The 12,602-nt window shown below is 53.3% G+C and overlaps 1 protein-coding gene across 1 annotated transcript in view; it reads left to right on the forward strand.

Annotated features, from left to right (window-relative positions):
- The window catches only part of LOC119107379 (ubiquitin-like modifier-activating enzyme ATG7), a 31,985-nt gene that overhangs the window by 1,445 nt on the left and 17,938 nt on the right, over positions 1 to 12,602 (forward strand). Inside the window, exons 2-9 of the mRNA XM_037230812.1 lie at positions 1,748 to 1,931; positions 2,233 to 2,349; positions 2,794 to 3,005; positions 3,653 to 3,871; positions 4,585 to 4,729; positions 7,048 to 7,203; positions 7,658 to 7,846; positions 12,224 to 12,391. Coding sequence (XP_037086707.1) covers positions 1,748 to 1,931; positions 2,233 to 2,349; positions 2,794 to 3,005; positions 3,653 to 3,871; positions 4,585 to 4,729; positions 7,048 to 7,203; positions 7,658 to 7,846; positions 12,224 to 12,391 — 1,390 coding nt within the window. The remainder of the gene's footprint in view (positions 1 to 1,747; positions 1,932 to 2,232; positions 2,350 to 2,793; positions 3,006 to 3,652; positions 3,872 to 4,584; positions 4,730 to 7,047; positions 7,204 to 7,657; positions 7,847 to 12,223; positions 12,392 to 12,602) is intronic.

A 12,602-nucleotide genomic window follows, 5' to 3' on the forward strand; every position in this document is an offset into this window, starting at 1 on the left:
CCCCTGGAGGGTGTAGGAGCTGATAGGGGGCCGTCGTCAGACCTGACGATTTTCCCAGCCCAGAAGTCTCCTCTCACCTACCGCCGTGTGGGGCTCGAGCGCGCCGTGCTCTCCGGACAGAACTCCTACACCTACTTTCTGAGGTGTCGTTGCGCCCGTGATCCAGGCACCGTCAACAGGAAGGTGCTCGGTGAAAAGTGATGTGGCCACATGCACTGCAGTACGCCACCTGCACTGAGCTGAAAATGTCTGGAGATGTCACCCCAAAAACGGAGCATTGTCTCACTGGCGTGGCGTGTTCAGGGACGACAACATACTGAGGGTCAACTTTGTGGTTTGTTTTGTGTTGCCCAAGTACAGTTCTGTGCCGGAGCGTGTGTGGTCTCTGTGCCTCTGAACCCGTCAGCTGCTTAGATAAGCTTGGTCATAAGTAGGTTGTAATGTTTTTGCTTGCATTTGTTTTGGGGAATCATAATTTGATCCACCTTGAGCGAAACCTTGCTTAAAAATCTGGAAAGCGCCGCCATATATGAAGAACATGTTGTCTATATGCCCATAATTTATCTGGTATGATTGAAATGGTGAATAGTAACTATGTGCTGTTGTGCATAATGATAATCTGTGTTCATGTAGACACTTCCTTTTCAGGCTTCTGGACTCCATATATTAGTGGCGGTGCCCTATCGAGTCCCTCATCAGCTTGCCTAATCATTACTGCACTTTTCAATCTCCTCACTCTCTTGGGTTCATTCTGCAGCCTGCTCCATATCTATCTTGTGACACGGTTTCCAGATTATGCTCCATACGAGGCTCCCATGCCTTGCTTGGGTCACTCTGGTCTGCCATAACTCAAAGCATGTTTCACTCAGTCTTTGTGGGCCGTTTTAAAACTATTTAAGTTCTATGTTATCAAGAAAGTAATCTAAGAGCCTTGCTTAGCGCACTTCAACATCAGGAGTGGTTTCAATTTTCAGCGTGTATCACACCTTGGCGACTTAAGTGTGTTCTCACATCAACTGGTCACCTCGGTGACCCAGCATGAGGACGCGAACTCGTTCTGGGATACCAGATTAGCCCCCTTTTCACCAAGCCTGGAAAATCGGAACAAGCCCACCGCCTGCCTGCCTGTTGAGGCTGACCCTGACAGCAAAGTGTTCAGGGTCGCTCTGTGATGAGGACACCAGATGCGAAAATTCTGCGGGATGAGTGCAGGGCGGCTGTGTTTAGGCGCAAAAGAAAAGGGGATTAGTTTGAACGTAAAGAGTGATCGAAGTTGGCTATAACCCCGCGATAGTAAATTGCATGTTGCCTGAAGCATAAAATAATCAAATGTATGTGCATGTTGTGGATGGGCGCACAATGCTGACTATGTCTTGGGCGAGCCACTTCGTCAGCTGTCATCTGTGCCAGCGTGACGTATGTTGATCCATTTCGTCAGCTGTCAGCTGTACCAGCATGACATCTGTTGATTGATCCATTTCGTCAGCTGTCATCTGTGCCAGCGTGACGTCTGTTGATCCATGTCGCCAGTTGCCATTTGTACCAGCATGACATCTGTTGATTCATGTCGTCAGCCGCCAGCTGTACCAGCGTGACATCTGGACATCTGTTGATCCATTTCGTCAGCTGTCATCTGTGCCAGCGTGACGTATGTTGATCCATTCCGTCAGCCGCCAGCTGTACCAGGGTGACGGCTGTTGATCCATTCCGTCAGCTGCCATTTGTACCAGTGTGACGCCTGTTGCAGATCTCCCGGCGACCTTGCGTGTCCAGGCCTCCTGATAAATACGAATACCAGGGAGGCGTTTAAGGAATTTGACAAGGCTCGTCTCCTGCAAGAGCATGGCCGCACCATTCTGCGGGCAATTACCGATGGCACGGCTCTTGAGACACCGTGCCTGCTCAATCCGTTCCTGCTGGTCACATTTGCGGTACGCTGGTTTTACGTTTGAGTCTGAGTGACTGCCGTTGAGGGTTTCGCGCTGCTGCCATCCTTACGGCTTTTTGTTTATTCGCCCCCAGTGAATTCGTCGTGTGATGTGATGAAGTGAAGCCTTCGTAGATAGGCCCTACTATGGCAGGTTTTTTCTAAGCCAGTGTGTTAGTGCATTTTGTAGCGTCGCCTTTGGCCCTAAGCATCCGGCTGAGCCCCAGCGCTTTGTATACCCTGTTCACCTTGTTTACTATTTTTTCCAACTTGATTGTCATTCTGCACTGTTTGTGCGCTGGCAGGACCTAAAGAAGTATGACTTCTTCTACTGGTTTGGATTTCCTGCACTCAAACAGCCATCTTCTGTAGCTGCACTGGAACCACCGCAGCAGCTGTCTGAGGCGTTGTCAGCTGGCCAGGTGACGCAGCGTGATAGCCTGGTGGCTCAATGGGAAGATCGTAGGATACCTAACCCTTAGGGTGACAAACTATGTGGGACTGCGTCCCAGTTCGTTTATTTAACTGATCAGCGACCGCCAATGTAGATGTCCATTAAAGGGTCAGCCTGGTCTGGAGCAGCTGTGGCGGGACCATTGCTTCGTCTCAATTATTTCGTAAAACAATACCACGTCCCTGCTTAAAGCGCACGTGATTACCAACAGACAGATTCTGCATAGGGGTATGGCGGGCCTCTGTCAAGCATGTGCTTGAACTCTGTTGGACCGGCATCCACCCTTCAGTGCGTGCCACTGATGATGTGTGTTTGTGCGTGTGGGGACGGGGGGACACGTACGTACGCGTGTGCGCACAAGCGTGATGCGTGACGAGGCCGCCGTCACGCCGCGTGTTGTGCCGTCCCCCAGATAGCGCAGCTGGAGTCGGCCGTGTCAGCCGCCGGCTCGCCGCCCGCCTTCCTGCTGCAGCTGCTGCCGGAGGTGTCCGTGCTGCCACTGCAGCGGCTGGGCAGCGCGCCGCCGGCCGGCGAGCTGCTGCTGGCCTTCTGCGACCCCAGCGCCGACCCTCAGCACCCCGGCTGGCCGCTGCGCAACCTGCTGGTGCTCTACTGGCACCACTGGTGAGACGGGCATGCGCTGGTGCAGGGAGGGCGGTCGCTGGCAACTTCGGGTTGCAGGCGGCCCAAAGCGACTGGGGCTACTTCCAAAGTCGTAAATAGGACACCGAACGCTCTACCTTTTCATCTCTATTCCGCTGGGTTTTGAGCTTGAGTTTGAAGGTGGACCTTTGAATGGTTGCACGCTGCGCTGTTGGAGATGTCTGGAAGCTGGTCAAGTTCCAGTGTGGCTCCAGGCAGTTCTGGCTGGATCTGACGAGCAGATTTTAACTTCATCTAGCTTTCAACCGAATGCTTGTTTTATTCCGATATCACGTTACTGACAGTGACTTTCTGACCTTTGAATTGGTAGGCCACCTGATTTTTTACTACGATTTCTGTGTTCTTCATGTTTCCGACTTCGAATTGTATGTTCGAGATTTGATCATTTTAACGTTGTTTTCGAAGATTAGCATTTTCTAGCATGGCACGTGGCTTGCTCTGACCAAGTTTTTTGCGGATACTAAAAACCATTGATAGCCGTGTTGCAAAAAGCTTGCCATGCGCCGCATACAAATTATCTCCGCGTCTTGCGAGGCTGTTTAGATTGCACAAAAGTCCGTCGGTGCTGCGATGTGCTCACAGCTGCTGACTGCTCCCCACCCCGATAGGGGGCGAGATCGGCCTGACGTCCGCGTGCTCTGCTGGCGAGACGTTACCCGCGGAGGAGCGCGCTCTGTCGGACACAGTCTGATACTGAAGTTACGACTGTCGCATGAAGATGGCGGCGGCTCCGACGTGCCGCCGTCGGTGACCGGCTGGGAGCGAAACGAAAGAGGCAAGATGGGCCCGCGCCTGGTTAACCTCAGCTCAAGCATGGAGCCGACGTTGTACGTGAGCCTCACCACCTGTCCGTGATTACGTACGCGCAACTATTTGGTGGCACATCGGGTAGGATCCGGAGCGTCGTGGTGTTATCTCACACCAGTTGTGGTGATCTTTCGCATCGATCGTGGTGATCTCAGACACCGTTCGTGGTGATCTCTCACACCGAATTTGGTGATCTCTCACACCGATTATAGGTCTCTTACCACTTGCCTAAGCGATGTCGAATATCTTAAGGATTCGGCGTGGTGATTTACTCATAAGGCGGCACAACTTAGGTAACGAGCAACATGATCCGCGTCGGCCGGCCCGCGTGTGACCGTGGCCTACGTCGGCCGGCTCGCGTGTGACCGTGACCTGTGTCAGACGGCCCGCGTGTGACTTTGCCCTACATCGACCGGCTCGCGTGTGACCGGGACCTACGTCGGCCGGCTCGCGTGTGACCGTGACCTGTGTCAGACGGCCCGCGTGTGATCTTGCCCTACATCGACCGGCTCGCGTGTGATCGGGACCTACGTCGGCCGGCTCGCGTATGACCGCGACCTGTGTCAGACGGCCCGCTTGTGACATTTCCCGACACCGACCGGCCCGCGTGTGACCGTGACCTACGTCGGGTGGCCCGCGTGTGACCTTGCCCTGCATCGGCCGGCCCGCGTGTGATCTTGCCCGACATCGACCGGCCCGCGTGTGACCGTGACCTGCGTCGGCCGGCCGACAGGCTGGCGTCCAGCGCGGTGGACCTGAACCTGAAGCTGATGCGGTGGCGTCTGGTGCCGGAGCTCGAGCTGGAGCGTATGACCTCGGCTCGATGTCTGCTTCTCGGAGCCGGCACGCTCGGCTGTAACGTGGCCAGGGCTCTGCTGGTGAGCGCTCGGAGCAACCCCGTGACTGCGTGACGGCCGACTCGCGGCGGCACCCACCAGGCCACCCGCCGACCTCGGCTTCGGCATCCTTGTCTGACCTGACCTGACCTGACGTGACATGCTAGCGTGACCTGACCTGACGTGGCCTGCCGACGAACCACGACGCCAGTCCCGGTCAATTGCAGTCCGCTGACTTAACGTGACCTATCTATTGTACATTGTGCTGTCTGATAACCATCGGGATATTTGCAACAACCTCCCGTCGGCCTACCAGCGGCTGCGTTACTACTTGATGAACAGCCGGTGGACCCACCCAATTGGCTTCGCACTGAAACCGAATTTCAGCTCAACGTTTGGCGGGGCGGATTATTTTGTCGCCTCATGTTCGAATCAGCCTAGCTGGTTAACGCTCTGTGTAGTTTGACTTATTGCTAGTCAGCATCACACGTTTGTTTGTCCCGTGTTGCCACCCTGTAGTGTCGCCACTTGTACTGATGGTGTGGTGGATGCACGATGTCCTCGTAAAACGACGTCAGGTAGGCTAGATTCTTTGCCGAACCAGAAGCTTACGTGACGCACGTAGCACGTGCGAGTTGCAACAGCTGATTAAGTAAACAACGAATCGATGCATTTGTTTGCCATAGCTGAATGTTAAGTAAAGGGCACAGCGATGCAGTGGCTTGATGGAGCTTGCTGTTTTTATGGTTTAACAAGCATTTACGGTTGAAACGGCCCAGCTGGAAAGGGGGATGTACAGACTAATATAAAAGAAGGAAGCATGAGAGAAAAACAGGGAGGTGGGAATATCTTCTGTTTGCTAGGCAATAATTTCTTATTTTATACCCGGTGTCCTCCCGGGTCACGTCGCCGCAAAACAGTTGCACTTTTTTCCTGAAAGGATTACATTAGCCTACCCAATTGGACATTGCTGTGCTGTATGAAACACACGAAGGTGGTTGATATAAATCAAAGATTCATAAACCAATAATTTGGAGTTATGTTCGCTTCCTAGCTGATGCTGGTGACTACAAAAATTCCGGCCTCGATAAAAGTGTATGTTTCATGGGCCCATTGCAGCGAGTCGATCGTACCGCGTTTCTGTCGTGGAGGCCTGCGCTGTACAGGGAAAGTCAATTGACTGACGGTGCATCTGTCGTCGCATTAACCTGCTCCGGATTGACCATCCAGAGGCATTGGAATTGGCATTGTCATTGGCTGAAGGTAAAATTCAATAGGACCATGGTGCGCACCATGGCCTTTGACTCATCACCCAGATTCAGTTTCAAATCATCATACATAGTTACGTAGACAGGACCCATGACCGAAACCGCTTAAAGCGCTTGATTTCGTAGTTACATTGACCCACATCACATTTAGTTTGGATGCCCCAATGTTGAACTGACAACTGAGGTCGTAACATAAACGGTAAATCGCCAGCAAACTGGACTTCGACTAAAGCACGCATGTGGTTCAGTTAAGGTTGGAGGCCACAACGAGCTCAAACACCTCAGGCCCAAATACAAGCTGCATTCCCAACGGAACATGTGTGAACATGAAGCAGGATCGGGAGCCAAATGGCCCTAGGCGTTGACCAATTGTCACAACACTGAGCCGTCTTGGGATGAATCCAACTTTGACTGCTGTATGAAGATCTGTGCCCAGTACGTGGTGGTGAGTTTTTTTGTGCATTTTGAAGTTTGATGCAGAGACCAGGGATTTTATTTAGACACACTGGCGAATGAAGTAACAGTTTAGTGCTGTGGAAGTGATATGCTAGTTTTGTCTTAAATTGTTTACATGAATAAACTGTGTAGACTAGAGGTGATGCATGTGTCTGCATCCAGCATTAATACGTAAGTATGTTGAACTTGGTTTCGTATGGGAAAATGACGTCCCAATCAAATGATTCGGAAATGAAGCTTCAGTATGAGGTTACAACGTGGGACAATATAGATCTGCACTTTTGACCAGAAGGGCATCAAACTCGAAACAAACGTCAGATCGCAGGCTTGTGCTACGCTCCGCTCGTCATGATGATCCACGTTTGAACAAAGCAGTTGGATGCCCAAAGCTGTTTTGGCTGCGCATCATTTTACCTAAACAAGCACCAACGACTTTGTAACACTTGGATGACTGATCGCGTAGACGTACATGTTCATGATCGCATGATCTCCTGTTCAACGACTTCGTGCCATCGCTCACCTGCCTGCGATTGGGACTACTCTGTCTGAGGCCGGCCACCACAGGGCTGGGGCGGTCGGCACAGCACGTGAGGCGGTGAGCGCCCCGTCTGAAGTCGCCTCCGTTGGTCGCCACAGGGCTGGGGTGTGCGGCACATCACGCTGATCGACAACGGCGTCGTCTCCTACTCCAACCCGGTGCGGCAGAGCCTGTTCACCTTCGAGGACTCGGTGCAGCGGCGGCCCAAGGCGGTGGCGGCGGCCGCCCGCCTGCGCGACATCTTCCCGGGCGTGGTGAGGAGCGCGGTCGGGCCGTTGCCGCCGCCGCGGCAGCGGCGCGGTGCCGGGCTGTGGACGCGGCAGGCCGGGGTGGCGCAGGTGGTAGGGCGGCGCAACTGCGGGCTCACGCACGAACCACATCCTGTTTGTGAGGCTAGCAGTGGCGTGTAGATGTTGCGTTATTCTAGCCGTTTAGACATGGCATGCGCTTGTGTCTTGCTTGGCAAGCGAGATCGGAGTCCTTGAAAACCGTAGTGTTGCCACTGTCGTGTTTCCGCGCGTGCGGTGCATGCCTGCCGTGGCGGTGCGCCTCGTGCTTGGATCCGTCGTGCCGATCACGTACGGCGCGGTCGGAGCCGCCTGCCCGGCCGCCCTGTGGTTTGTTGGATGACGCGCCCGACTGACCGTTAGATGGCGTGGCCGGCGCGCGGCGGGCGGCGCACGTGTACATCCCCCGTTTGGCGGCCAGGTGTCGGAGGGTGTCGAGCTGTGCGTACCGATGCCGGGCCATCCGGTGGGCGCGGCCGAGGTCGGCCAGGTGGCGGCCGACGTGCACCGGCTGCGACAGCTCGTCACGGAGCACGACCTGCTCTTCCTGCTGATGGACAGCCGAGAGAGCCGCTGGTTGCCGACCGTCATGGGCGCCGCCCACCAGAAGGTGGGCCCCCCCCCCCCCCCTCTCCCGTCGACGGGCGCTGACTGCACGGCAGCAGGGGTTGGCGTGACCTCCTCTGATGGGGGCGGGACGCCACCTCAGCGACCCCTCTGCTGAGCCCCTCTGCTGAGTCGGGGCTGGCCATAAAGTCCGGCTCCCGCCCAGGTGTGGCCGGGGTACGACAGCCGCCCACAGCGACCATTGGGCGGTGGCGTTGAGAGTGCAAGTGGTGTCTGATGAATGTCAAAATGCGGGAAAACTTCTCCACTTGCAGGCTGTTGTGCTGCCGTTCAGTCTGGTGTGCCGGCTGCGTGCTGCCGCCTTTTTTCGATTCTTTGAAGAAACCTGCCCTTTTCTAACCTGTTGGGTGTGGCTTGTTTGACTGAATGTGCTGTTTTATACCGCTTAATTGTGCCAAGTACGCCGTGGTAAACTGCATATTCTGTTCTACACCAGCACGGGCGTGGATGATGATTGCTGCCTGCTGTAGAGGAGCCATGTCTTTGTGGCAACCTTTAGCATTTAATGGCATTCATGCGCGAAGTGGCTGTCTCTTGATCCCAGTTATAACGTTTGTTCCATATTGTCCTTGACAGTATTGTTACGAGCGAGAACGCAGGGCATCGGTAATGTAGCGATTAAGCTGCGCGTCTTGGGGACTGGAGGTACGGGTCACCTGCCGTCTACCGCTGTGACAGCCAGGCGACACCTCACGAGCGTAGCCTCAGCAGCTCAGCGCGTTGTAAAGCCCCAATGATTACAAGGGAGGTCGCAGGCCGCGTGAGTCTGACTCGGGCGATGAACAAATCTTCAAGTTGAGTGACCGGTCTTGGCTCGGCCATCATATTGTGTGGAAGCAAAGATCTTTGCAACTACTGATTCCAGGTGCATGCGGTTTGCAGCAACAAAAAGCCCAATGCATTGAACATCGTGCTGCGTAGATTGTTATGCGTTTGCACGTTGCCTGCTCTGGTGAGCTATTGTCCGCAATGTGTTAGGACGGCTGCTGTTGCTCTCGTGCGCAGACAACGGATCCACCCGTTTTGGGACGCTTTTAGCAGGCGTTTTAGGGGCGTTTTAGGGGTCGGTGTCATTTCAGTGACCAGGGCTGACCAAGACGTGAAGTCAACGGCACGGGGTGGACGAATATGCCGTTTGCAACTGGCCAACGGATGTTCTCAAACCCCGGGCTGGTAGGTTCGATGCTAATGAGAAGGAGGCGGCCAGTATCACCTTTTCCGAAGGTGATCTCGGACGCAAGACGTTGTAATCCAAGCCGAGAAAGATTTAGCTTTGAAAACTTTCAGGAAAGAACGCGGTGCACGTCGTTGCACACAATTGCATGGGGTGCCAGCGACTGCAGGGGCCGTGGCGCAACGGGGATTCAGACCCGGCCCCCGTCTGCGAACCAATGGCTCTATCCAATTGGCCATCACACCCCGTGCTGTGACAACTACACCGGCGTGAGACCTGATTATGATCGGCTCATATCCACCCCAAATAGTTGCGTGATATTATTACAATTGCTTTGGTCACGATTGAACAACCATGCATCATTGCAAGTTCATCGATGTCTTGAGTTTAACCGGAACTTGTAGCCAGCCAATTTCACGTGAGCTGTTTGTGGACTATGGGTGTCGTTGCGCTGCGATAGTGTACCTCCGCCTGTTAAATTGGCATCAAAGCTAGACTTCCCGACGCATTGATGAAGGCCGTTGACATCGGCGGCCCAATGTCTCTGTCTTCACGAGCTTGGCTTTTGGCATCGTCTGCACAACAGCTGACGACTTTCACATGTCTTACTGCCTCGCTGGTCCCGCGCCGCACGAGGCGTCACGCTGCTGTTACTGCCTTCATAACCCTTCGGCTGGCACTCCTCCGACCGTCGTCAGGCGCTGTTCGGTCCTGGGCTGGACCCAGGAGCGTTTGCCACCTAACCACTGCTAGACTGGTGCTCTAATTCCTATTCTATGGGAAGCATATGGTGCTGTTCTGGATAACGTGTTGGCCGGGATGTCTGGCTACAAGTCGCCATGTCCGGAGTTCAGAGATCGAATTAAGAGCATCCTAAGCTAATATAGATAGATAGATAGATAGATAGATAGATAGATAGATAGATAGATAGATAGATATATAGATATATAGATAGATAGATAGATAGACAGGCAGACAGACAGACAGACAGACAGACAGACAGACAGACAGACAGACAGACAGACAGACAGACAGACAGACAGAGAGACAGACAGACAGGCAGGCAGGCAGCCAGGCAGGCAGGCAGGCAGGCAGGCAGGCAGACAGGCAGGCAGGCAGGCAGGCAGACAGGCAGGCGGGCAGGCAGGCAGGCAGGCAGGCAGGCAGGCAGGCAGGCAGGCAGGCAGACAGGCAGACAGGCAGACAGGCAGACAGGCAGACAGGCAGACAGGCAGACAGGCAGACAGGCAGACAGGCAGACAGGCAGATAGAGAGAGAGAGAGAGAGAGAGAGAGAGAGAGATATATATATATATATATATATATATATATATATATATATATATGTGTGTGTGTGTGTGTGTGTGGTGTGTGTGTGTGTGTGTGTGTGTGTGTGTGTGTGTGTGTGTGTGTGTGTGTGTGTGTGTGTGTGTGTGTGTGTGTGTGTGTGTGTGTGTGTGTGTGTGTGTGCGTGCGTGCGTGCGTGCGTGCATGCGTGTGTGTGTGTGCGTGTGATATACGTATATGTGCATACATATGTGTACATACGTTTATACGCATATATATATATATATATATATATATATATATATATATTAATAATGACAATCCAATTAATTATTCCATCTGCACTAATGTTTCATCTGGAGCATTCCGTAAATGACCACGAAGATGTGCAACAAAAGTGTCAACGCTGTGCTATAGACGTTTCCTGATAAAGGTCCACTCGCGTGTTCATCTGACGTAAATGGAAATGGCGTTAAGCTTTCTGCGAACCCTTATATTGCGTACGAGTGAGGAGGCCATGATCCGTATATTCCATGAGCACGCGGTAATGCCGTAGCATACTGTATTGCAGCGCTTTGAGGGACTACCCGGTATGGCAGCAGTCGTTGCACGTAGCACTTTCCACGTTCCACCTGGTATTTACTTTGATATGTTGACCCTGCACAGGTTACACAGCAGACATGGTTGGATGGCCTTGTTTGCAGGCATGCGACTCCCGAAAATGAGACTAATTGTTTCACTGTACTGTAATCAGCACGGGTCCGGTAGCATGACATGTCCGCGCCGTGTGTGAACTGTATGCATTATGAACACGGAGCGCTTGTGGTATGGATCATAATGCCGGTGTGAGGGTGTGCGCCAAATTCAAATATCTGTTTGCCGTCCATTACAATGCAGCAGACAACATTTGCACTGCGTATTATCCGAATGATTCGATGTTGAGGCATGGACCTAATATTTTCAGTCGTGCTTGACAGAGCACTGACGGCTCAACTTTCTGGCGAAAACGCGAGGGCAAAGCGAAAAAGAAGTAGTTGGAAATCGCGCGATTCCACCTGCGTTGTGATTTTATTTATTTAGGTTGTTCTCGGTAGAAAACGATTATATTGAGCCTGCGAGGATTTCCGATATTATGTATCACGGAAGGAGCTATCCAGTGGCATCAATACAAGGTTGCTAAAGAAGATCCGTGATTATTTTCTGGTAGCCTTTGATTTTCCAGACGAGGGTACATGTGAGAAACTGGCCGGTTTTGGACCACTGACATTCACTGTTGGGATTTTCGGCTGCACAAAACAAATCCTGGAGGCATCACTGTCTCTTTGACTCCTCTATGGCTGTGCGTCACTGTTGGAAGCGACAGCCGACCATCAATGTTGTGTTTGCAAGCAATCCGAGCTGGGAACATGGCGGTAAGCCATTCAGCTGAGTCTTAAGGAAGGAGATCGACCAGAAACACCGCCGGTACCTGTTCAAATAAAGTCGCGCGGAAGGAGACGACAAATAAGTCAACATAAGTTGCAAGTTAAGAGATTAGTGACAGGTGTGAATAGAATTTAATGCGGTACTAACAAGAAGAAAATTATGGTGCCCGAGATTTCAGTCACGACAAAACTGACGTCATTTTAGTAAGGTTGGCAAATGAGAATAGCGAGGACTTTCAACAACAGCGAAGAAAATAAGAACAAAGAGAAAACATCAACGGAAGAACGTCGTCGGATGATTTTAACGTGGCATTGCGCACACCGGCACACCTGTGATCACGGAGTGCACCGTTTTCCAATGGCACGCTTCACGCCCGCTACCCATTCCGAGCGCTTCTGCCGACTTCTAACATACCTGAACCCTCAGTGCCAGCGCACGACTGGGCCGTGTGCTGACGCGCCGCGCGGGCCGCCAGGTGGTGATCAACGCCGCGCTCGGCTTCGACTCTTACCTGGTGATGCGACACGGCAGCCGGCCGCCGGGCGCCGCGCCGCCCGCCACCGACGGCGTCGACCGGCGCCAGCTCATCCCCGGACACCAGCTCGGCTGCTACTTCTGCAACGACGTCGTGGCGCCGGGCAATGTGAGCCGGGCCACAGGACCGGGCGAGGCGGGCTGTGGGAATGGAGGGGGGACTGGGGTGCGAGTGGGATCAGGGGGCGGGAAGTGGGGATATGGGTGAGTATCAGGACTGATGGGATGTGGGTGGGGTGGGGCTGAGTTTCACAAAGATGACTCCTAGAATCGTGGTGCTAGCTGAGGAACCCAAGGCTGCTTCAGCGAAACGTACTTTG

Source organism: Pollicipes pollicipes, unplaced genomic scaffold, assembly GCF_011947565.3.
Source record: "Pollicipes pollicipes isolate AB1234 unplaced genomic scaffold, Ppol_2.1 Scaffold_6686;HRSCAF=7923_pilon_pilon_pilon, whole genome shotgun sequence".
In the NCBI taxonomy this organism is placed as follows: Eukaryota; Metazoa; Arthropoda; class Thecostraca; order Pollicipedomorpha; family Pollicipedidae; genus Pollicipes; species Pollicipes pollicipes.